The sequence below is a fragment of the Grammomys surdaster genome, unplaced genomic scaffold, assembly GCF_004785775.1.
Source record: "Grammomys surdaster isolate TR1022 unplaced genomic scaffold, NIH_TR_1.0 144, whole genome shotgun sequence".
Lineage (NCBI taxonomy): Eukaryota > Metazoa > Chordata > Mammalia > Rodentia > Muridae > Grammomys > Grammomys surdaster.
In genome coordinates this window covers 365,986-391,513 of record NW_021604602.1, presented here as the reverse complement: position 1 = coordinate 391,513, position 25,528 = coordinate 365,986, and the positions used below count along the sequence as shown (strand labels likewise).

Genomic DNA, 25,528 nt, shown 5'->3' with positions numbered 1-25,528 from the left:
TCCCTGTATAAACAGGTAACTGTTGGAGTCAGGGTCTGCTCCCTGTAGGGAGTGGTGCTGGGAGAGTGGAGAGCCCTCGCACAGGTCTGTCTGTCTTACAAGATCTTATCCAGTGTCTGTGTGTCATGCTGTCCCGAAGTAACACAGCGGATGCCTATGAATAGTCACTTTCTCTGAAGGCTAATTTTGACACAGCTAAGGTTTTTGTCTTAAAGGATGCTAATCCATTCTAATTAATCCAAAATAGAGAACATACAAAAAAAAAAATGAGTTGAGATAAAGCATTCCTTGTTTTGTATGCAGTTGCTGGAGGCAGTTCAGGTGTGAGTCACCCTTTAACTGACTTGGGCTCTTGTGAGCATTTCTCACACAGCTGTTCCTTCACATGCTCCTAGGAGACATTTTATCTGAGTACTGAGGGTGATTTTTTTTTTAAATATAAGTTTTTTTCCGTTAAATATCATAGTGTGAAATATTCTGGTTTCAAGGCATGCAGGGTCCTAAGTCCTTAGAACCTTCAGAATAAAAATTGTCATTTATATACTTGAGGAATTGCTTGGCTTGAGGTTGGTCTGGAAAGATAGTCCTTCCCCAGTGCTTGAGAGGGAAGAAAGGACTGAAGGCTGAGGAGTTGATGACTTGTGGCTACTGGTTTAACCAATCATACAAGAGCACTTCTCATAAAGCCCAGAACATGAGGGAAGAGAGCTTCCAGATTGCTGAAGCTCCCGGGATGGCCCTGGATGGTGTGGACCTAGAAAGAGTGCCCCTTTTCACATGACTTGTCTTGAGCATCCATTCATCTGTATCTTTTATGTTAATCTGTATAATAAACCAGTAAACAGTGCCCCGGGCCCTTTGGCTGGTTTGAAGAGGACTCTGCTTGGGGCTGTGACTGACATCTGAAAAGCAGGAGTATCTCTTGGCAACTGAACTCTTCAGGCTTTGAGATCTGATCATATCACCAGGTTGATAAGTTATAGGATACCATTGGCAGTGTGTCTGCTTCCACAGAACTGATTGCTTGCTGGGAAAAATCCTGTGTGGCTCTGTATTGAGTTCTGTGGTTGAAAACATAGGCAGGAAGACCATTGTTCAGTTTTCAAGGCCACACGGGGGAAATTTAGAGGTAGATTTTCAGTTTAGGTTGGTTTATTAGACTGCATGTTAAAGTCTTCTGGGTCAGAAGAGAATGTTACAACACTCTGAGGATATTAGCAAAGATAATGGTTAGTTCCTGTTTCCATCCCTTCGTAAGTATTGATTGGGCTGTCCGAGATGTGGAGCTGTGCTTTATAGATAACCTGCCTGACAGGTGCGCATTTAGTGTAGGGTGCTTTGGATTTGGTTTTTGGTAGATGCTTTATCATTTTAAAGAGGGTCCTTATTTTTTTATACTCGAGGCTGTACTTTTCTGGGAGATCCATTAATTGGCCAGAGTTCCATCCCTGAGAGCCTTTTCTGTAAGTAGTCCTCTCTGTGGACATATTAAATTTTGTTTCCTGAGGTAATTGTTTTTTTTTTTTTTCTTAACTACTTGAATGTTTAGGTGTTTTAAATTTTTTTGAGTAAAGGGAAATTGGACTGGAGAGCAGTCATCTGGCAGTTTTCAGTCTGGTGGTTTTCTGGTCATCGCGCCTGGGCCTCCTGATGGGTATGGAGTGAAATAACTTGAGGTACTGAATTAAACAGGACATTAAGGTTGGAAGGGACCCTCACTGGGCATCTAATCCAGCCACTCAGTTCTATAAGAAATGCTGCAGGAGGAAAAGTGATTTGCTCCAAGTTAAATTGCTAGTCAGTGGCAGAGACAGTTCTAGAATCCTAATACCCTGGCTCTCAGATTCCTGGATGTCCTTGAGCAGCAGAACCTAGTCCTTACATCAGGAATCAAGCCAGGGCACCGGGAAGCATACAACTGGAGGCAGGGTGGGAGTGAGGTGTGATGTTATTTCTTAGACTAGGAAAAAGGCTTTTCTGGGGTCATAAAGTTGAACACTGGCACAGTCTTGCTGTGGATAGCTGCTTGCTCTGGGTGCCATGGCTTGGGGAGAACGGGAGCTTATCGTTTTCTTCCCCTTTAAAGAACTCATGCTGGGAACTGCTTGTGTGCTATGCAGAGATGTATCAGTTTCCATTCCAGAACTATTAGCCAGAAAAAGTTGATCTAAACTCAATCACTTGCTTTGTGTTGACTTAAGGATCGAGTTCATTTGACCAGCTTTCATGAGATGTGGCTGGAGTCGGCATTCCTGGATGAATGAAGAGCGGTCTGAGGCCGACTTTATGGCGTCTAATTAAATGTACAGTAGAAGTTTTGTTCTAATAAGCTTTTAAATAAGCTTAGAAAACCAGTGCAATCTGGAGTCTTTCCTCCCATCTCTTTAACAGGAAACCCCTCCCTGAGGAGGGAGTAGAGGCTCTTCCCAGGCTGCTCTCCAGCCCTGAGCACCCGGGCACGCTGCTGCTCTGTGCTGCGAGCACGCTTAGTCTCACATTTGCAGTTTCCTCCTGTGTCCCCTCAAAGCTGTGCTCACAGCACTCCCTGTGGGAGAAAGGTAGATGTTTGCACCATGTCACAGATACAAGTGTCGCCCTGGTCTGTAAGTACAGTGTTGTCACTCTGGTTTACTAGGGCTGTGAGGCACAGGCTGACCTGAGTTTGCATCCTGTCTGTCTCCAACTTCTCCCTCCCTACTACTTTTTATTTTGAACTAATTTTAGATTTACAGAATATTTGGGTAAGTGGAACTCTGCATTCTCTCCCCAGTTTCCCCATGACTAAGGTCCTGTGTCTCAACCAGGGAACTAACATCAGTGCAGTAGTATGCCTATTTCTTCCAACCCCTCCTGGCTTCGTCTGAGATCTGCCAGTTTCCCACTCCCTCGGCCTGGTGTTCCTTCAGTGTCCGCCATTGCAGGGGCTGCACGCTTGGCCCTCTTCCTTCCTTCCTTGTGTTTTAGGGGTTGTGGTTTGACTTAACCCAGGTTGGTCTCCAGCTCACTCTGCATTTGCCTTCCCTCCTAACTGGTGCATTACAGGTGTGTCTGCACTGTAGCCTCCTGTCCTCCTTCCCATCTCGTGTGTTGTGGAGCATCGTCGATGTCCCCTCAGCCTTCTCTGCTATTTTCCTTGTTTCTGATGACCTTGGGGGTCAGGAATATTGGTCAGGCATTTCCTAGATTGCCCCTCCATTTGGGCTTGGCGATGGTGTTCTCAGGGTTAAGCTAGGGAATTCCAAAGATGACTGGAGAGCGGGCAGTCCTTTCTGGTCACATCATAATTAGGGCTGCTATAGCAAAACCATCATTGTTGATGTTCAACTTCGACTTAGTGTCTGCCAGCCTTCCCTACTGTAAAGTGTTTCCTGTTTCTTTTTTTTTTAATATTTATTTATTTATTTATTTATTTATTTATTTTCTTGATGAGTACACTGTAGCTGTCTTCAGACACACCAGAAGAGGGCATCCAATCTCATTACGGATGGTTGTGAGCCACCATGTGGTTGCTGGGATTTGAACTCAGGACCTCTGGAAGAGCAGTCAGTGCTCTTAACCACTGAGCCATCTCTCCAGCCCTCCTGTTTCTTATAAATGCTTTGGAAGCAAATTCCCACATCTAGAAGGTCTGCAGGAGGAGAAATGATTGGTGGGGTGGTGTATATGTACCTGTGCTGTACAGTTGTCCTCGACTCTTACTCTGTTTGCTATCTTTCTGTTTGTAGTTATTGGATCTCATATGTGTGGATCATGTCTGGATCTGGGTCAGCATTCCTCTGTGTGAGCTCTGCTTTACGTGGCTAACAGATGCTTCATCACTGCCCTCACCTTTATAGGTTACTTTAGTGTATTTTTTTTTAACATATAATTACAAGGCTCTTGTACTTTCTGTTGCCACAGCCATAATCAGCCATTTTTGCAAAGGACCTCCTCTTCTTTTTATACCCAGTTTATAGGCACATATTTTGTAAACTTACCTAATTTTCAAGCCTATGCATCTGCATCCATAAAATAGTAATAACAGCTGCCCTCGTTCTTACTGTGAGTACATGCCAGTGTACACAGGAATGCCTGTTAGCAGTGCACTGTCCTTCAATTAGCAGGGGCTCAGAACTGGGGGTGGGCAAAGTCATGAAAGAGTCACGTTTGCTTTGCTTACATTGACAAGACAGCGTGAAGATTAAGGGACATTCCTAGGAGAGTGTAATGTATGTCAGGTGCATGGTAGACAGTCAGATGTTTGCGTGTAAACGTGTTCTGTTGTGTCTGTAGAATGTAGCATGTGTGTTCGTAAGACAGTTTTAGTAATCTAGTTCTGTGTATCTTCTCTGTGTTTGGTCATGCCATCCCAGTCTACCTTGGAGGCAGCATGCGGCACGTGGTGTGGTCTTTCCTCTGCTCTGAGTCCCCTAGCGCAATTGAAAGGCCATGTGTGGACACTCCGAGAAGCCACTTGATAAGAAAGTTATGCTTCCTAAATATAATACAATTGAGTTTTAATGTCTTTAAGTTTCATTTTCTTAGTAGTTTTGTGGTTGTTGTTGTTTTGTTTTTTTGTCTTATGGAATTTTACAAAAATGCAAGTTGTTGAGGAATTGGGGAGGTGTTTGAAACACCTGACTCTTGACTCTCATGCTGTAGACCCAGGGAGGAGCGTGGAGCTCAGCACACGGCGGGCAGCTCCCTGCAGTGTCCACAGGAATGAGGCCTGCTCACCGCTCAGTCGTGCCAGTCACTCGTCAGTTCCTGAGGACAGTGGGACACTTATTTTCTTGTCCTTGAAGCCTATGGCTTAGGTTTGGGGTATGGTTAGGCATTCTATACGTTAGTCTAGCAGAAGAATAATTTTCTGTTTTATGTTAACAACACGCATACGTAACATTTAATTATTGCTTACAAGATACTTTTTTTTTAAATCAGTGTGCACGTTGTCTCTTCGGCTCTGCAATTTGGTGTGAGCATCATTAAGGAGAAATAAATTCCTGTTAGTATTTCCATTTCTCAGCTAATTGAAACTTGCCACCTTGATAATTCGGGCGAAGTATCTTCTTAATTAGGAGGAATGTGAATTGCACTTTAAAACCTCCCATTACATTCAAATTGATCCTTAGCACTAGAAGCGCAGACAAACAGTACAAGGTATTTCTAAGGTAATTGTCTCAGCTTTTGGACTTCCCTTGACTCTGTTCTTTGTCGCTGACATAATGAATTCATCTCAGTAATGAAACAGACCTTGGAACGGAAGATCAGGAAGCTTCTGACTCTGAACGTTTGAGTCATTGAAGCCTAGAACAAACTGGATAACCTGGCCAGGACAGGCTCTGGGAGAACAAGACACTCCACGTGCCCATTCAGTTTGCCAGGGCTTTGATATTAGCCTGTTTCATGTGTCTAGTAAAAAGAATGGTTTTACTTAAAAATGCAATTTTCCATTAGGAATCTATACTATGTAGCATGATTTCAGAGAGACCATGTGGAGCCACTTAGGTCAGGTGTGGAACCGTTTATCCTCTGCTGAGTCTTTGAATGTGGGTATTTTCAAATAGCTGTAATGGCAGCAGCGACTGTTAACCTTGGTTCTGTGTAACACGATCCGTCCTGTGGCTTTTTTCCATGTTTTAGTCAAAGGCCCTCTGGGTTTCTGGTACTATAGGTTAATGCCAAGGAGCAGGTGGGGAAGGGCTGGATCTTGGGGTTCTCTCATGCCATTGCAGTGGGATGCCTTCAGCATTGCTGCGGACAGGTTTCCTCAGGACTACAGGATGAACTCTTTAACTCTTGGCCTGGGGGCCAAAAGAGGATTCGAACAGAGCTAACAGGCCCTTCTTTCCCAAGAGTTCTGCTTGTGGTGATCATGGTATTGGGTAAGAGGAACAGTGGTGGGCCCCTGACACACCTGTGGAGGAGCATGAGAGGTTTAGACTCTGCACTCACTGCTGCTTGAGTACCTCCAGAGAGGAGAGGTTTGTGCAAGACAGCTGTTGAAGTCAGGTGTGCCAGAAGTGTGTTGAGCTGTCTAGTGGGTCTCTGACTAGCTCAGTCCCATCCCGGGACATCATTCTGTTATCAATAAATTGAAAGTTGGAAGGAAAGCGACCCTTTCACTTGTCACTTGAGCCAGCCTTGTGTTTGTCGTAGCAAGTGCTCAGCCTGCAGATCTGTGTGGTCAAACGTGGTACTGGTTTTTCCTAAAATCTGGTAGGATGAAAAGACTGTTGTCCTGGCTAAGCCTTAATAGTCAGCTAGACACAGCCTAGAATCATCTAAGAGAAGAACGCCAATTGAGGGGTTGTCCATATCAAATTGGTTTGGGGATGGTAGGCCCAGTGCAGTGTGGGTAGTACCCTCCTTAGGAGGCAGAGGGAACTGGGCCCTAAGCTTTCCTGTGAGCGTCAGCAAGCATTGTCCTCTGTGGTCCCTGCTGTACTCCTTTGATTGTGAAATAAGTTCTGTGGTCAGAGCTAAGCTGGACTACCATCAAGTTCCTGCCTGAGTGAGCACTGGCCTCAGCTTCCCTCAGTGGTAGACTGCGACCTGGAATTGTTAGCTGAAATAGCCCCGTTCCTCCCCACACTGTTTGCTCAGAGTCTTTTATGAAAGCAACAAAAGTGAGACTGGAGCAACTGCTTTGTCAGGAATGTTGACCTAACACAAGAATAAGTGTGAGCGCTGGCCGTGCATTCCTGTCTTCCAGAAGACTGGAGGCTAGACTTTAAACTGTCTGGAGAGATGGCTCAGTGAGTCAGTACATACTACTTTTCTAGAGGACTAGTGTTTGGTTCCTATATTTGGTGGCTGACAATAGTCTGTGACACCAATTCCAGGATTTAGAATGCCCTCTCCTGGCCCTCTGGGCACTCTACACATGTGGTGCACAGACAAGCAGGTAAAACACACACAGACACACACAGACACACACAGACACAGAGTAGAAAAATGAAAAATAAGAGAACCCAAAAGGTAAACTGTTTCCCTTGGCAGTATTTAACTCGTGTTTCTCACATCCTTAGATTGATAAAGGAAGCTGGCAAACAAGACCCAGAGCTGGCTTACATCAGCAGCAACTTTATTACTGGACACGGCATTGGAAAGAACCAGCCTCGCAGCAAACAGATGGAGGCGGAGTTCAGAAAGCAGGAGGAGGTAAGAGTGACAGCAGGGGTTCCAGCCCCCAGTAATCACCATCATTTCCTCCTCCTCCCTCTTCTCCTCTCCTTGCTTTTTAATAATAGATTACTTGTTTATAAAGATATCTGCTGCTTTCATGAGGTCACTAAGGGTCACCGATAGCATTCAGAACTAGAGTAGCATCTTACTGTCATTAAACAGGTCATTTTCCTTTATGGAATTGCTAAGGGATATCTACACCTCCTAGGAGAGTGAACCTGGAGGCAGTAACTAACTACTGTGGCCTCCACAGGCCTGCCAAGCAATGAGCCTAGAGTCTTAAGGATACCTTTTATGCTTTTAAAGGCCTGCCTTTGTGATATACATAAAACCACTGTTCTTTGTAAATGTAGCTTAAAATTGTTCCTGCTCTTAAAAATTTTATCTAGGAAACAGCATTATAAAGAGACTGACATCACATGTTCTGGCTGGCAGACAGGATCCTTTATTTGTTACTTAAAATTAGCAGAATGATTTCTGTTACAGGCATTTGGTTTTAGCATTTTGAGAGGATTCCAGGTCTGGGAAGTTCAAGAGCCAGACTGACATCTCCATCTGAAGAAAGGCATGTGCTATTTAACTTAGCCATGTGGGAATAGGTTAGTTACTACTTGTAAAATCCCCCACAGAAGCAACTTAAGGAAGGGATGGTTTGTTTTGCTTCTTGATTTGAGAGTCTACGTTATTGTGGCGGGGAGTATCTGATGACAGCAGTGTGAGGCAGCCAGCCATGTTGCATTTGTAGTCAGGAAGCAAAGAACTGAATCCCTGTGGTTGGCTTGCAGTCTCCTTTTTGTTGCGACCTGCACTTCAACACATGGAATAGTGCACACATGGACATGGAATAGTACACACATGGAATAGTGCACACACGGAATAGTGCCCACACGGAGTAGTGCACATACGGAGTAGTTCACACATGGAATAGTGCCTTTTAAGGCTGCTCTTACTACCTCACTTAAACTTCTTGAGAAATATTTTTACAAAGAAGTGCCAAGGTTTGTCTCCTAGGTGATCTGATCTAAATCTCAATCTCATCAGTTGACCAATCGGAATTTGTTTTAATCCATTCTGTTTTCTGTTTTCTTTCCATTGAAAGTTTCTCAGGTGCTGAAAATAAGCAAAGCTCTGCTTTTGGTTTAATCCCAAGTGCATGGAGAGTTTAGTGATGGTGCTTTGGATTCTTGGCAGAGGGTTGCATAGCACATTCTCAGGGACAGTGGTTGTCATTGTGGCAGGCCACAGTAGCACAGGTCCCCAGGAGGGGCTTACTGTGCCACTTGCTTAGATGTGTTTGTGGTCAGCAAAGAGAAACCAGTCTGAAGACATCCAGTGAAAAAGCCTGTCATCATATCAAGGCCTATGGGCTTGTGATTGTGCCCTGTCTGGAAGATAATACTGTTATCTTCCCTAGGCTGACCTTAGGGATGTAGTTCACCTAGGAAATAGGTCCTAAATGACCATAGTTAATGATTTTGTAATGTTTTCTTTGGGAAATTTCTTAGAATTGCTTTTCTTGATGAATTTTTTTCAGGTACTTAGGAAATTTCGAGCGCATGAGACCAACCTACTCATTGCAACAAGTGTTGTAGAAGAGGGTGTGGATATTCCCAAGTGCAATCTGGTGGTTCGTTTCGATTTGCCCACAGAGTACCGATCGTATGTTCAGTCTAAAGGACGGGCCCGAGCGCCGATCTCTAATTACGTCATGTTAGCAGATACAGACAAGATAAAGAGCTTTGAAGAAGACCTCAAGACCTACAAAGCTATAGAAAAGGTGAGATCAGAAGGTTAATAACCTTCCTTTTTATTTGTGTGCGTGGACAGAGAGAAGTTTGATCTACAGAGTGCAGTGTCAGTGGTGTCATCATGTAAGGAAGCTGAGACGGAGCCCAGAGAGCTGCAAGGGTTTTATAAAGTAAAATCGTAGAGGAAAGGTCCTGTGGGCCATTTGAGAAGGGTGTCTGTAGAAGGGTGTCTGTAAGTGTGGACAGCATAGTGGCCAATGAGTGTTTGAGTTGTGGCAGGAGAGTGATGAGACATCTGTTTACCAACTAGAGACCAATAGCGTCCTCTCTGTGTGCATGCAGTGTCAGATAATCTTTGCTCAGTGTGTTTCCATATGGTAGGAGCTGGGAGGAGTCTGTGGAGAGCTTCACTGCAGCAGATAGCTTTGGAGTTTTGAAGTATGGAGAGATGGTTGTGTCACACAACATACATCAAAAGTTAGTAAGCTTATTGGTTTGTTTACTTACTTTTGAGACTGTGTTATCGTGTAGCCCAGGGTGGTCTAGAACCCATAATCACTGTGCTTCAGCCTCCTGAGTGCTGGGGTTATAGGCAGGAACTGTCATGTCTGGGTAGAGAGTTTCTATGTAGATACAGAGGCAGAAAACTAACATCTGGCAAAGAAGATTCTTGTTCTCACTCCATGTCCTGTTTGTGAATGCTCAGATCTTAAGAAACAAGTGTTCAAAGTCAGTGGATGGTGCCGAGGCTGACGTCCATGCCGTTGTAGATGATGATGATGTTTTTCCGCCATATGTACTGAGGCCAGATGATGGGGGTCCTCGAGTCACGATCAACACTGCCATTGGACACATCAACAGGTGAGGGGGACACGGCTTGTCAGGCTCGCAGACGGAAGTCTGTCTCCACAGGTGACTATTCCCAAGAAGGAACACACAGTGAGATAGGTAGCTTGAACATGGTATCACTTCAGGATGTAGTACCAAAAATGTATAAGGTGGGTTTAATCATGAGAAAAATCTCATGGAAACTAGTGGAAAGGCTGGCTTCAAGGGATAGACCTGCAGTTTTCAAGGGTTGCAAAGCAAGGTCACTGAGATCAAGGAAAGATCAGACAGAGGAAGCTGTGGTAGCTAGTGTGACTTCTGATCCTGCACTGCATGCTTTGACTACAAAGACTATTTTTGTGAAACATTTGCTTCTTTGTTTTACCCTTAAATGAGATTTATCCTGATATATAAACTAGGCTTGTAACTGATTTTCTTAGTTCTTTGTAATGTTATCAGCTCAGGAAAAAAATTAATTGTGCCTCAGTCCACATTAACTCATAATAATCATACTTAGTTGCTAATGAAAAATTCAGCACCACACAATACAAAAATGGAAAGTGGAAGATGTTCTGTGCCTGTCTGACTTGTGACTGTTTTCTGTGGGCTTCTGTTTGCTGTGAGTGGAGAGTAAATGAGAATGGTGTTCAGAAGTGGACTTGTGGGTGTCAGTTATACCTTCGGCGATGAGCCACTGGGCTGTCCTACCACCCAGGTCTCTTTGTAGGCAGAGCCAGGCATCTTCTTACGTATGTCTGTCTCGTGCACACATTCACAACTGCACTGCTGTCTCATCCCCTGCTTCTGCTGCCCCCAGTTTTACTTTGGCACTAGATCATTCTAGATTTCCTGTTTTCCTTGCATTTCCCTCTTCCCATGATGAGAAGTCTGACCCCCTGTGCTTGGGTGTGATGTGTGCCCAGCCTGCCTGTCTGCTGACCCCTCGTGTCTTCGGAACACCCTAGCTGCACAGGTGTTTCCTTGCTAGTTTGCTGGCCCTCTCAACATCCTCCTTCCTTGGACCTGCTTTTTCTGGGCCTGCTTCCTACTCTGTCACCATACTGTGATACACTTATGGGGTTTTTGGTTCAACCCTAGGCTGTGCTGATACCTTCCTTACATGTGCCATGGCTGTTGGCAAGTATAAGATACTTAAGATACCAACACTGCTAATGCACTCCCACAGTGTGAATTTTGAAATGCAAGCTTCAGTTTTAACTAAGCTAATATTAAATAATGTCATTTCCTAGTTACACACATCATTTCTAGTGTGCAGTTCTGTTGCATTCACAATCAGGGGCGACAAAGAACATTCCTCATGCAAATGGCAGCCAAATAGGAGCCCTTGTGAATGTTGAGACGGTTTTCTGTCATCTTTCATTTATCGGTTCAACGTCAGAATTCTTTTCTTCACAGATACTGTGCTCGATTACCAAGTGATCCGTTTACGCATCTAGCTCCCAAGTGTAGAACCCGAGAATTGCCTGATGGTACATTTTATTCAACCCTCTATCTCCCGATTAACTCGCCTCTCCGAGCCTCCATTGTTGTAAGTTAAGAGAAAGACGTGGCCGTGCCCTTGTCTAGCTTCTCTCAGACTCTGAGTTAGACACTTGGTTTTAAGTCTGCACTCTGAAAAAATCACTTGTAAGTTGCATATTCAGCTCTTTGGTCAGGTTTTTTATAGGCTACACCTATAAACTGCTGGAATTTGACCAGATGACCTCTGCAAGTTCCCTTTAGACTCTTAACTAATTTGAATCTTTTTGAGAAATGGGTTAACTGTGGCTTTGCACACAGTGGCACAGAAGCTTGAGCTGCTCTAGCTGAAGTCTGCCTTCTGTCACTACTGTCCTTTCCTTGGTTTCAGTACTAATTTGCAGATGTCCCAAAATGAGTAATTTGAAGTCCACAGAAAAGCTGTCGCATAGTGATATATATTATAGCTCGTTCTAATGTCTACTTTTTTGTTGTGTATTTGTTGGCTAATGAAAATAATACTTGCCGGGCGGTGGTGGCGCACGCCTTTAATCCCAGCACTTGGGAGGCAGAGACAGGCGGATTTCTGAGTTCGAGGCCAACCTGGTCTACAGAGTTAGTTCCAGGACAGCCAGGGCTATACAAAAAAACCAAAAAAAAAAAAAAAAAAAAAAGAAAGAAAGAAAATAATACTTTACATTTTATTAAAATGCCCATTTACTGTAACATCTTAGTTATAAATTCATTTTGACTAGATGTGTTTTAAAAGATGAGTATTTCAGAGCTGGGATGTAGCCGTGTTAGAACCCTTGCCGCATATGTGTGAGACCCTGGGATCTACCCCAGCACTGCCAAAGTTTAAAACAACATGAAACAACTAGAAGGCTTGAAAACTTGTTGGTATTTTCAGACTAAAGTACTTGATTGTGGCAGCTTGGGCGTCAGTGGTGCTAGGGCAGAGGTTCCGAGTCTGTTCCGTGGGGCTGGTAAAGTGTTGCTGGGAAATGCTCTGTTGTTGTTTTCAGGGTCCACCAATGGCCTGTGTACGGTTGGCTGAAAGAGTGGTAGCTCTCATTTGCTGTGAAAAACTGCACAAAATTGGTATGTAAACATACTTGGAAAACATATATCAGTGAAAAAAAAGTGGCAAAACTGTACGCCAGAAGCACATGGAGGCCTCTGCAGGTTTCTGGAGCTTGTCAGGGCCTAGAAGTGCTGCTTGAACTATACCTGGGTAGGTTCAATCCGCATTTTCTGTACCTCAGAGACCCTACAGAGCTGTGCGGGGCTGATGACTTTTATAGCTTCACTGTAAACAGCTGCCACTTTCTGCTTCTGTTATTGACCCTGTTTAAATACATAAGAACGCTCTGCCTATTGGCTTCTGAGCCAGCCACGTGTGTTTAGTGCCTTAGGCTCTCAGGTTAGCCTATGTTGGGGAGAAGGTAATCCTTTCAAAAGCAGAAAGCTTGTGTTTAAAAGGGATGAGTGGGCTGGCTGCCTGCTGGTATTTTCATGTTGGACTTTAGAATTTGTTGGTTTGCTCATGCTGAACACCCGAGAGTCAAGATAGAGCCCCTAAAGTCTCACCTGCTGTTACTTTGCATTGTTTCTGAGAGTGTTTATCTTATGAGTATCCACGTTTGCCTGCTCGTGTATATTAGCACTCTGTGCATGCTTGCTATCTGGAGGACAGATGAAGGTATCAGATCCCCTGCAACTGTAATTACATATGATTATGAGTCACCATGTGGGTGCTGGGAACTGAACCTGGGTCCACTCGACGAGCAGCCAGTGCTCCTCACTGCTGAGCCGTCTCTTATGTCTGAAAGGCGAGGGGGCTCTGATTGGCAAGACTCTTGAGTCGCCCCCTCAGTCTAGTGCTGTCTTAGATCATTTCCTCTTTAGGAGACATTTAGTTTGCTGATGTAAGCTCTTTTAAACATCGTAGGGGAACTGGATGAACACTTGATGCCAGTTGGGAAAGAGACCGTTAAGTACGAAGAAGAGCTGGACTTACATGACGAGGAGGAGACCAGTGTTCCCGGGAGACCAGGGTCCACAAAACGACGGCAGTGCTACCCCAAAGCGGTTAGTGTTACTTAGAGCTGAAGGAAGTCCGCCGTCTTCATTTTATTCCCTGATACATCTCCTCCTGCATTCCTCTGCTCGGGTGTTTCCCAGATCCTCGTAATTGGTCCAGCTGTGGGTCTTGCTTGTTCCTATGATTCCCAGCGTCTCCAGAGCCACCTTTTTATTTGAGCGTAACTATTGCTGGGTTCTGTTGTTCGGTTTGCCATGCCTTTCCAAAGGATTCCTGTGGCATTTATCAAATTATCCGAAATATCAAAGGAGCTTCCTTCATTTAAAAAGACATATTAATTTAGGGGTGTGACTCTAGCCTTCGTGGCCCTTGCTGTTCAGACCATGGCTAACACAGTGAAGCTGGCAGATGAAAAGGCTGCTCTGCAGCTGATGGCCAGGTCTGTCAGAAGGTGGAGGAGGCTGTGCTAGGAGGAGGCAGAGGTCACGTCAGAGCAGCATCTGTCAGACCTGTGATGCCCCAGCAAAGCTCAGCTCTCAGCATGTCATGCTTGACAGAGGTTGGTCTTTAACACACTGATATTTTTAACTCATAAGGTACCCAGACAGAAGCAAGCTTTCTTTGTGTTTTGTCTTTACCTAAATATGTGGTTGTTTTGTTTCTGCAGTTTTTACTTTATATATCTGTAGCACAGCTAAGCATTTTTGCAGATTTAAAAATCATACTTTTTGTCCTAATCCTGAATCTTACCCACTTTTGTGTGAAGCTTTCACCCTCATACTTAGAGTTCTATAAATGCCATGGTATCTCCTGAGATACGTGGTCTGCCTCGCTGCCTCCTTGACCCACCCATCTTGTCTTCAGTTCTCTTAGCCTGTGGGTAACAGTGTAACTGCGAGCTACCAGTGCAGACCCCAACCTACGAGTCTGAGGAAATTAAAAGCTCAGAAAGTCTGAAGTACTGATCCCAGTGCTGCTTCATTCTCCTAGTGAGAGCTGCTGAGAAGGACATTAGAGCCAGAGGGCTGGGTCGGCTGGCCTGATTGCTGGAGCTCAGTCCCGGGACCCACATGGTCGGGGAGCACTGGCTCTGACAAGCTCTGCTCTGGTTGCCACAGCGGGTGTGGCACATGTGCCATGTGTCTCTCTCTCTCTCTCTCTGTCCAATAGAGGTCGTAAGTGTTAAAACTGACCCTGATTTGCGAAAGGTAGTCCCATTGTAGTAACTGAGGCAAAAGCTGATTGCTGTCTTTCTGTCCCTTCCTCCCTCTCCCCGGCCTCTCTCCCCTTCTTCCCCTCTCGCACATTTACCTCAGCTAAGTCTGTTATGATTCCATTTGTACTGAGAAATAGAAATTTTTCTTCCCATTGGTGCTAAGACAGTGTGATTTGTACAGTGAAAAAGATTTAAAAAACTATCGTTTTAGGAATAATACAACATATCGGAATGTTATCTCAAGTGATGGGGTTATACAGATTATTAAAAACAGGTCTACCTTTATTCTCTAATACTGTTTGCTGAGTAAATAGTTTGAAAACCCATGGAATAAAAGTGCTTCTCAGTCAAAAGAAGTAGATCAAATGATTTAAATTATTGATTTATTTATTTATTTATTTATTTATTTATTTATTTGGTTTTTCGAGACAGGGTTTCTCTGTATAGTCCTGGCTGTCCTGTAACTCACTCTGTAGACCAGGCTGGCCTCGAACTCAGAAATCCTGCCTCTGCCTCCCAAGTGCTAGGATTAAAGGCGTGTGCCACCACCGCCTGGCTTTTTTTTTTTTTTTTTTTTTTGATTTAATTTTTTTAAAAGCCCATTTTTAAATACTTTTGATATTTCTTAAAGCTCTAATAAGCAGTATATATAGTAAGTAGCATAGGTAAACTTAGGCCAGTGTGAATCACTGACAAGTCTTACTGCTGAATGTCTTCTGAGCTGCTGCTGCTGCTTTGTTTAATCCCACAATCAGAAGTAAATTTCTTTTCTTGCCAGCATCTAGAACAAAGCCTGATTGTATTTGAGCATAATGCTTAATTCTTCTTTCCAACTCTAGATTCCAGAGTGCTTGAGGGAGAGCTACCCCAAACCCGACCAACCTTGTTACCTGTATGTGATAGGAATGGTCTTAACCACCCCCCTCCCTGATGAACTCAACTTCAGGCGGCGTAAGCTCTACCCACCTGAGGACACCACAAGATGCTTTGGGATCCTGACAGCCAAACCCATACCTCAGGTAAACCTTCACTGTGTCTGTTGATAGTTCCTCTTAGGACATAGAGCTTGAGTAAACTAGTGCCATTGTTGACTGAAGGTGCTCACTCTTCCGTTTGCTAAGATTCCTCACTTTCCTGTGTATACACGCTCTGGAGAGGTCACCATATCCATCGAGCTGAAGAAGTCTGGTTTCACGTTGTCTCAACAAATGCTTGAGCTGATTACAAGACTGCACCAGTACATATTCTCACATATTCTTCGGCTTGAGAAGCCTGCCCTGGAGTTTAAACCTACAGGCGCTGAGTCAGCATACTGTGTTCTACCTCTTAATGTTGGTAAGAAGGGCCTTGCTTGCCAGGGTTTGCTTTAGCTGCACAGTGAGCGATTTGCTGGTGACTTGCTTATTATGTGTCCTGCGATCGCTCGTTACTTGAGTAGCTGTAGACTCACATTTAGTAAGCCATAAATAGAAGTCTCACCTATGTCATATGTAACACGCTGAAACCTCACCTATGTTATATGTAACATGCTGAAACCTCACCTATGTCATATGTAACATGCTGAAGTTTCTTCTTCCCGAAGTTAACGACTCCAGCACTTTGGACATTGACTTTAAGTTCATGGAGGATATCGAGAAGTCAGAAGCTCGAACAGGCATTCCCAGCACTAAGTATTCAAAAGAAACGCCGTTTGTGTTTAAGTTAGAAGATTACCAAGACGCAGTTATCATTCCAAGGTAGGTGTTTCAGTGGGAAGGAAAATGGCAGTGGTACTTGTTTCAGGTGTGCTTGTTACTGTGGCTGTGATGTCCCCAGCTTGAAGAGTATGCAGGGAAAGCAACAGCTCCGAAGAGCACTGCAGGTGAAAGGAGCTACTTCGTGAGAAGTAGTATTTCTTACATAACTAATGTTGATAGCCTTTAAAAAAGTCTCCATTCCCTTCATTCCAAAGTCTTACTGGAGAATTTCATTGGGAAGAATGTTTGTGCCTTAAACTTTCCAAGACTATTATTGTTCCTCATCCTGTAGAGGATAGGAAAGGTCCCACTTTACAGAAAGGTAGGGAGTGGAATCTTGAGGCAGTGCATTAAGTCAGAATACTTTACAAAGAATTAGAGTGCTGGTTGATTGACTCACTTATATTCTGCATATTCCTGCCCTTTGCCTTCACTTTCTCCCCCCTACCCAGAGTCACAGTCTACAGGTCTCACTAGACTGTCGCTGTCATAGGTAATGAGATGCATCTTTTGTATCAGATACCACTTATTTAACATTAGTAATTTGCAAACGATTTACTCTGTTGTATGTTGTTAAGTTTTCTATTTTGATTGTATTGACAAAACAAATATTTGAAGGAACTATTTAGCTTTTCATATTGTCAAAGGAAAGACATTTAGGAGAAGACTAAGGGGGGAATGGGGAGCTTGTTTTACTTAACAGAAACATAGTTTTTATTCTCAAACGCTTGAAGTGTTTTTTGGAATTTAAATATTCATTAATGTTATTTACATTTAATTTGAATTGTTAATGATACATGTTTCCATATTAAAATAGTTGTACTTTGAAGACAGTTGATTTACACAAAAGGCAACCTATTGATTTTCTTTATTTTTAGATACCGCAATTTTGATCAGCCTCATCGATTTTATGTAGCCGATGTGTATACTGATCTTACCCCACTCAGCAAATTCCCTTCCCCCGAATATGAAACTTTTGCAGAATATTATAAAACAAAGTATAACCTTGACCTGACCAATCTCAACCAGCCACTGCTGGATGTTGACCACACATCTTCCAGGTAAGAGCTGTAGAAATGGCATTTACATTGCACAGGAGGCTTGCTTTCTAGGGGTCAGGGCCACACGTGAAGGTCACTGTCACTCTGCCTACTCATGGGCTCTGAGCTCAGGAGAGCTTGTGCACAGACTTGCCTGTGATGTGCAGGGCTGTGCGGAAGGAGCTCCGTAGGCAGGTTGTAGGCACCAAGGTTGGAGTTCCAGCACTGGGGGGTGTACCTTAGTTTGCTTTTGTGATAAAATTGTCACGAAATTGTTCTAGACTGAACCTTTTGACACCTCGGCATCTGAATCAGAAGGGGAAAGCTCTTCCTCTGAGCAGTGCTGAGAAGAGGAAAGCCAAATGGGAGAGTCTGCAGAACAAACAGGTAATGAGCTGCTGCTGCTGCTCACACAGCCTAAAATATACTTACACCATCTCTCTCTTCTCCCTCCTCCCTGCAAGCACTCCCATGGACCCTCCTTACTCTCTCAAGTTCATGGCTTGTTTTCCATATATGTGTATACATAAGTACAACCTGCTCAAGCATGACCTAATTTTCACTGAAGCATCAATAACATTATCAATATAGCAATCAATGGCTTGTGAATTTTGGGAGGTCACCATGGGTATTGAATTTTGAATATCCTTGCTGGTAAAAATTGAGTTTTATTGACCACTGATGCATCATGGAATCACCCACATAAATCCCATTTAGGTGTAAAGAATTAATTTTAAAAGTTAAGTATTACTAGCATTTATGGTTTTCATCATTATCCCTTAGTGAAGTTTGTCTTTTTATTATTATTCTATTTGCTTTATATTGATCAGCCTGTGCTTTGCTTATTCAAAGATACTGGTTCCAGAACTCTGTGCTATACATCCAATCCCAGCATCACTGTGGAGAAAAGCAGTTTGTCTCCCCAGCATACTGTATCGCCTTCACTGCCTTCTGACTGCAGAGGAACTAAGAGCTCAGACAGCCAGCGATGCTGGCGTGGGAGTCAGATCACTTCCTGCGGATTTTAGGTATGCCTGTGTTGCTGGCTAGAAATTTGATTTGCAGCAAAATGGAATTAAGTTAAAATTGTATTCTTCATACAGTTTCTAAAAGATGGAAAAAATGTGGACATTTAACACATGAAAAGAAACTGTCCTGTTTATCCTTTAAGTAGCAGACTAGGCCCTGAGCCCTTCATTCTTGACACGTTAGAGAACAGTAAGCCCCGGAGACAGATCAGTGCTCCTTTAGGGTGATGCTGAAATGAGGGTGAGAACAGTTACTGTTCTTCTCAGAACTAACCCTCATGGTAGCAAGCAGCAGCCTCCGCTCGTTCTTATCCAGGTCACCTTATTCCTGGTAGTGAAGTTCTGTATACCAAAGAAATTTTTGTCGTAATCACTGAACTTAAGTTTGGCTGTATAGATAGTTGTAGGGGTTGAAAGCATTTTAACGTAGTAAAATGCTCACAGTTATTGTACCTGAGTACTTGGTACAGCTGCAACACGAGTTTAAACAACATACTCTGTGGCCCATGCTGAGATAGGATGTATTGACTCATTTCCACGAGCAGAAGTTGAGGCACAGAGAAAGTTTGTCAGTTGCTTGAAGCTGCTCCCTTGTTTCGGCACAAATCTGGAGGTGAGCCACTGTCAGTGGCTCTGGGGCCTGCAGGACCTCCGTCTCGGGTCTTCTCAGGCAGCTCTGCTTTGGGACCATAAGCAGAAGTCAAAGCACTAAGCCATTTTGCATTTGAACTGACTGTGGCAAGTCCCAGTCATGGTCACTTAAGCTTGGAAACGTGCATTTCTTCTTAGGATGACTTTTGGAGTTGCTTGCTTTGTTTCTTTTTAACTCAAAATGTTGCATTTCTGAGCTTACCCTTTGGAGGATTGACAGAAAGTTATAAAAATGTCTTTGCAGATACCCTAACTTAGACTTTGGGTGGAAAAAGTCTATTGATAGCAAGTCTTTCATCTCAACCTGCACGTCCTCGTTGGCTGAGAGTGATACTCACTGTAAGCACAGCACAACTGTCGTCCCTGAACATGCTGCACGCCAAGGTGCTACTAGACCCCCCTTAGAGAACCCTGACCCAATGTCTGTGAACCGCAGAGGACTGCCCGCCCAGTCGCCTGCCAAGCTCCGAAGGGAGGTTTCAACACATCTTACAGCAGTCAATGGTCTTTCTTACAATAAAAACCTTGCCAATGGCAGTTATGATTTAGTTAGCAGAGACTTTTGCCAAGGAAATCAGCTGAATTACTTCAAGCAGGAAATACCTGTACAACCGACTACCTCATCTCCCATTCAGAATTTATACAATTATGAGAACCAGCCCAAGCCCAGCAATGAATGTCCTCTACTGAGTAATAAGTACCTTGATGGGAACGCTAACACATCTACCTCAGACGGAAGCCCCGCGGTGTCCACGATGCCTGCCGTGATGAATGCTGTTAAAGCACTCAAGGACAGGGTGGACTCTGAGCAGAGCCCTTCTGTTGGGTACTCCTCAAGGACTCTTGGCCCCAATCCGGGACTGATTCTTCAGGCTTTGACACTGTCAAACGCTAGTGATGGGTTTAACCTGGAGCGGCTTGAGATGCTTGGCGACTCCTTTTTAAAGCATGCCATCACCACATACCTGTTTTGCACGTACCCCGATGCTCACGAGGGCCGCCTTTCATATATGAGAAGCAAAAAGGTAAGGCATGCTTCTCATTCTCAGCTGTTGCTTCTTCAGTGTGCCTGAAAATGGGGCAAGTTACCCATGGAGAAGTCTATATGGTTCAGTGCAGCTGCTACTCATTCTAGTCCTTTAGGGTCAGCGAAGCCCATGGAGACATTGCCCAGTAGTGACATGAGGGCTGTATGCCAATGGTACAGCCAGGCTGTGGGGTTGACCGTCTCTACTGGGAAAAGTTCAGTTTAAAATAAACCACTTTGTGCAAATGGGGAACTTTTAGACCCTCAGGGAGTGGAAATTGAAAAGGGCCTTTAATTAGGAGAGTCCTGTGAATGAACAAGTGTGTGTGTGTGTGTGTGTGTGTGTGTGTGTGAGTGTGAGTGACGGTGTTGCACTTAGAGCCTGGCAAGGGAAGGGCATCAGGCTTTGCCCGATATTCACAGTGCTGCTTCCGTCGTTCTGAGCAGTTGCTCTGCAGCCCAAGGAAGAGAAGGTTGTTTTTATTTTCCTCCGTGTACGTATGTGTGTGCTTATGTTGTGCATATGTGTGTGCATATGCAAGTATGCTCACCTGTGTGTTCAAGCTGCAGGTCTGTCTTAGGTGTCTTCTATCAGTTTCTTCCTTAGGTTTTGAGGCAGGGCTTCTCTCAGAGTTTGGAGTTCACTGATTAAGGTAGACTAGTCAGCAAGCCCCTGGGATCCTGCCTGTCTTGTGTGGTTGCCCCCACCAGCACTGGGCTTACAGATAATACCACTGTGCCTGGCTTTTATTTTGGTTCCAGGGATCCAGACTTAGGTGTTGATGTTTGCAGGGCAAGCTCCTTATCCCTGAAATCTATTTGCAGCCTTAGTTCATAAACCTAGTGTGGAAGAATAGTAATAAGGTAAAATATTTAAATGGACAATTTACAAAGCTGCTAATGACCTAACATTGGAGGGATGGACTGTCACTTGGGATTCAAAGACGGTACTCATGGGAAACATTATAGTGCAAACCAAAGCTAACGATCTGCAGAGTGGGGGAGCATTCGGTAGAGAAAGTGACAGTGGGGACTGAGGGAGGATGGGCGAGAAGAGGACAAGCTGTGTGCAGAGGGAGTCGTGCACGCTCTGCATGCCTTAGATCCCTGAAGTGTGAGCGTGGCACCGGCTGTAGCATAGGCACAGCCAAGAGCCTGTAGAAGAGCACAGCTACGCCCAAAGGAGAGCAGAAGGGGCTGCAGCGAGCGGGGATTTCTGAAGAGACGGCGCTTTTACTTCCCCTAACTGTTTATTCTACTGGACTCTCCTCTAGTCCCTTTATATAGAGCGTGTATGTTACGGTATAGAAATACATGGGCTAATTTAACTTTCTTATACCCTAGAGAGGTGCGTGTTTTTATATCTCCACTTAATAGGCAAGGACAGTGAGGCAGGAGAGGGTGACACATTGCTGTGGGTGGCAGACAGTGTAGCTGTGCGACTCTTGCCTGTCACAGTCATGGCAGCTTGTTTCTGAATACCAGACGTGTGAACATTTTACAAACAACACTATTCTTCTTTGCAGCCTTCTTGTAGTTAGATTTGCCACCATTTTATAGATGAAGAAACTGATGTCTAGACAGTGGGATTAGCTTGTGCCGGGTCATTCACTAGTCCTAGGTATTTAGGCGAGTATCCCTGAGACTAGAGATCACACCTTCTGGCTTCCTTCCCAGTGTTCTTAAGACAGGCCACTGGTGTGAGGCTGTGACAGCGTGGACGTGGTGTGCAGCAGCAAGCGTTAGGAGGAAGACATTGAAGAAGCTCTTAGGGCTCCTTAGGGGAGGAAGATCAGTCAGTGAAGCCACCAAAGTAAGAATACCAGACCCTATTAAACAAGAAGGATACTACTTTAACATTTCAAAGCTTCATCCATTCATCTGTCAGAGCTTTTTGACTTGATTTCCTACAGAAATAATAATTGTTTCCTCTGCCTGGTATCAAGGTGGGTTCAGCATCCTTTTCCAGACAGATCCTGACCAGACTTCAGCCTGCCAGTCTTAACACAAGCTTCATGCTCACTGTACAGCCTGTGTCTTTGCTCAAGCAAGCACTCCCTGTGATCATCCTCATTGCCACCTGCTGCTTGAATTTTGCCTCATAACAAGTCCTTAGTTGTATCTTTTCTGTTCCACTGAGCGTTTCTCTTAACTTGGAATGTTTTTCCCCCACTGCCGTCTTCCTCTTTGGGATGCTCTTACATGGCATGGAAAAGGAAACCAGCATTTATGTACACTGGTTCTGTGTAGACAGTGGTGGTCCCAAGCAGAGCTGCCTGCCACATTGTAAGGACCATTTCTCTGTCTCTGCATGGTTTCTACCAGACTGGCCAGTGCTGATTGTCGGTACCAGATGCTGGCTAAGTAGTAGCTGATTTACATAGAAAGGGCTCCTGAAGTATTCCAGTAAGTTTTCAGAAACTGGAAATAAGATTGATGGTGATAGATCCTAGTTTCCAAGTGAGAACTAGAGAGAAATGTCATATTTTAAGTAAATTAGGGACATGGTAGAGCCATTAAAAAAGCAAAAGGACAAGAAGAAGGAAATGAAGCCACATCAGTGATGTACTGTGCAACAGATGCTCTGTAGCACCTTTTACCCCAGGGCTTGGAGTGCTCCCCACCACAAAGAGAACATTAGGATTGGCGTCATAGTGGTGCTTAGATTCCAGAGATACAAAATTGTTCTCATCTTAAAGCATATTCATCCCTTTACTCATTAAGAAAATCATGACATCTTGAGTTCCAGGGTCTTGACATCTTCTGCTTCCAGTTCCACTTGTCACCTTGAATTTCATCAGTGTGTGATTTAAAACTTTGAAATCACACTCTTTCTTTGACTCATTCATAAGGAGAGGAGTTTATATACTTTGGGTTTTTGTGGATTCCATTTTGGATTAAATAATTATTTGACACAAAGGATATCCAATACTTGGAAATTTAGAGTTGTTTTAACTGTATAGGCCTTAGAATTGGTGACCGTTTGTGCAATACAAAAACATTGGCAAAAATGTATTGGCATGCTGTATTTTCCAGCCATGACCATTAATGGGTAAGTGGTTGTGACTCTTTTCTGCCGAAGGTCAGCAACTGTAACCTGTATCGCCTTGGCAAGAAGAAGGGACTGCCCAGCCGCATGGTGGTGTCGATATTTGATCCTCCTGTGAACTGGCTTCCTCCTGGTTATGTGGTAAACCAAGACAAAAGCAACTCAGAGAAATGGGAAAAGGATGAAATGGTAAGCTCTCAGCCTGGAGCATTTTTGTTTCTGTTGACTGAAGAATTTTGTTTTTGTTGTTTTCTTTCTGCTGTACATTTACCATGTAGTAGATATTTCATGTGTTGGCAGCCCATCTATGACTTCAGACATAGTGTTGGTTTTGGTGCAGTGTGATTTCTGTTACCCCACCCCATTCCAGAGGCATAAACTCCCGTTATGTTTCCACTTAAAAATAAAATCAGAACCCTCTCAGATTCCTTCACTCTCATGTTACAGTGTACCCTCAGCCATTTGTTGAAGTGACTTTGCAGTGACCTGTGATCTCCAGGCTGTGTCTGGAAGAATTCAGTTCAGCACAGACTAGCTTGGGACTATTTGCTCTTACCAACTGGACAGCAGCTCGCCACATGAGAGGATTGCAGTGTACTATAAAGGCTTTAGAGACTCCTCTCTTTAGCAGCTATGACTTCCTTTGTCTTGTCCTGAAGCCACCAGGGGGCAGCTGGGAGGCCAGTGCTCCCTTTGCTTGTGGCTGGGAGAGAGTTGTCTTGTACTTCTTTGAAGTTATCATCTGTTCAGACATTTCCACTTGCCAGACTTATTTTGCATTGATGGTAAATGGGCTCGCATTATTTCATTTTTATTTCAGGCTGACAATGCTAAGAGCATTTCTTTTACAGGTTTCTTTGTTTCTGTCTCCGTGCGTCCTAAGTGTCTGTAGGTGGGATGATCTCTGAGGCTGCCCTGATGCAGGCCTGCTTGATGAGTTTATTTGTAACTCAAGTAGGATTTGACTTATCACAGAACTGCAACTTAGCTGGAAAACATGAAAGAGTATTTTAATGCAAATTAAGTCTGAAGAGGACATTTGTTATTCATTTATAATATGCACACATACACACATACACTTGCATATACGCACATACCTTAGAAAAGTGTAGAATTTGAACCTTAGAAACAGTACTTCATTTCCACAAACACCAGTCCAGCAGGCCTTCTCTTCTGTCTATGTATTTGATCCTTTAGGTAGCAGTGACACGCCAGGGCATTCCTGAGTTACATGTTATAGCATGGACTTATGTTTCTGTCCTCTGCTGACTCAGCACTTCGGTTCCTGGCAGGTACTTATAGTCTGCACAGGCTTTCATCTGATGCCTCTCACATGCTCAATTCCTGGGGAGTCAGAATAGTTGTGGATTGTGTCCTTCCAGTTTCTTCTGCCCCAGTGTCACACCTCAGTCTTTGAATGCCTCCTAGAAGAGAGAGAGGGCAGCTCAGGCAGACACTACTGTCAAGGGATATATACTCTTCAAATGCTTCTTGTGTTTTGGAGAACATTTTTGAAGTCTGACTTCTTGTGAAAATAAAGAGTCTGCACAGTGCCGGGGGATACAAAAGAAGACAGGATCACTGGGGGGCAGCACCATGTTACAGAAACATGATTTATGCAGAAACTTTGCAGTTTAAAACCTCAGGCTAAATAATTTAAATTTGGCCCATTTTGTCTGAAGACCTAAATAATAAAGCCGATGTGGTGGCACATACTTTTTCCCTATCACCTGGAATAGGAGGCCGGTGGATCTTTGAGTTCAAGGCCAGCCTGGTTTACATAGTGAGTTCCAGGCCACCCACAGCTGCATAGTTAGATCCTGTCTCAAACAAAATAAACAGAAACAGACAATACAATAGTCAAAGTCTCTCATGTTATCTTGGAAAAATAGAAAAGTTTTGACAGGATATGGTTTCCTGAGATTTGCCTCTAGCTGGGTGCTTTGCCTGCATGTGTCTGTGTACCTTGTCGATGCTGGTACCTGCAGAGGTCAGAAGAGGGCGTGTTATAAGTGGTAATAAACTGCTGTGTTGGTGCTGGGAACTGAACCAGATCGTCTGGCAAGAATAGCCAGTATTCTTAGTCTCTGAGCCATCCCTTGAGTCCCTGTTGATGTTTGGTGTTTTTTTATTTTTCAAATGGGGTTTTTGGTGTATTTTTTAGTGATTGCATCTGATTACATGGCTAGACTCAAAGGTTTTTTTTGTTTTTGGTTTTTGGTTTTTGTTTTTTTTGCAGGCAAATACAGGGTTTCTATCTTTTTTGAGTCTGGTTTAAAATGTATGCCTATTTTAAAATCACATGGAAAATAATTTGAAAGCATTTTGTCACAATACTCTGGGAAGTTGTTCCAATCAAAGTTGATGTTTACTGGCCTGCATTTGCCCCCCAGTAGAGTGGTGGTGCTGTGCATTCGAGTTTGTCTGTGGCATTGCAGAGATTGGGCGGCATCTTAGCAGAAGATGACGTCACTGCTAAGTCACAGCCCGTTATTAAAGTTGTCACAAACAAGCT

General features: G+C 43.9%; 1 protein-coding gene across 3 annotated transcripts in view; it reads left to right on the top strand.

Moving 5' to 3' along the window:
- Positions 1-25,528, top strand: part of Dicer1 (dicer 1, ribonuclease III) — a 65,414-nt gene that overhangs the window by 29,619 nt on the left and 10,267 nt on the right. For 2 of the 3 annotated variants that reach the window (XM_028764430.1, XM_028764429.1), the window contains 14 exons: positions 7,011-7,143; positions 8,702-8,944; positions 9,622-9,776; positions 11,160-11,292; positions 12,248-12,323; positions 13,174-13,313; positions 15,322-15,501; positions 15,604-15,817; positions 16,065-16,218; positions 17,097-17,279; positions 17,540-17,645; positions 18,111-18,286; positions 19,182-19,962; positions 23,047-23,202. In XM_028764430.1, the coding sequence (XP_028620263.1) occupies positions 7,011-7,143; positions 8,702-8,944; positions 9,622-9,776; positions 11,160-11,292; positions 12,248-12,323; positions 13,174-13,313; positions 15,322-15,501; positions 15,604-15,817; positions 16,065-16,218; positions 17,097-17,279; positions 17,540-17,645; positions 18,111-18,286; positions 19,182-19,962; positions 23,047-23,202 (2,830 nt within the window). The remainder of the gene's footprint in view (positions 1-7,010; positions 7,144-8,701; positions 8,945-9,621; positions 9,777-11,159; positions 11,293-12,247; positions 12,324-13,173; positions 13,314-15,321; positions 15,502-15,603; positions 15,818-16,064; positions 16,219-17,096; positions 17,280-17,539; positions 17,646-18,110; positions 18,287-19,181; positions 19,963-23,046; positions 23,203-25,528) is intronic. The other variant, XM_028764431.1, reaches the window with a different exon arrangement.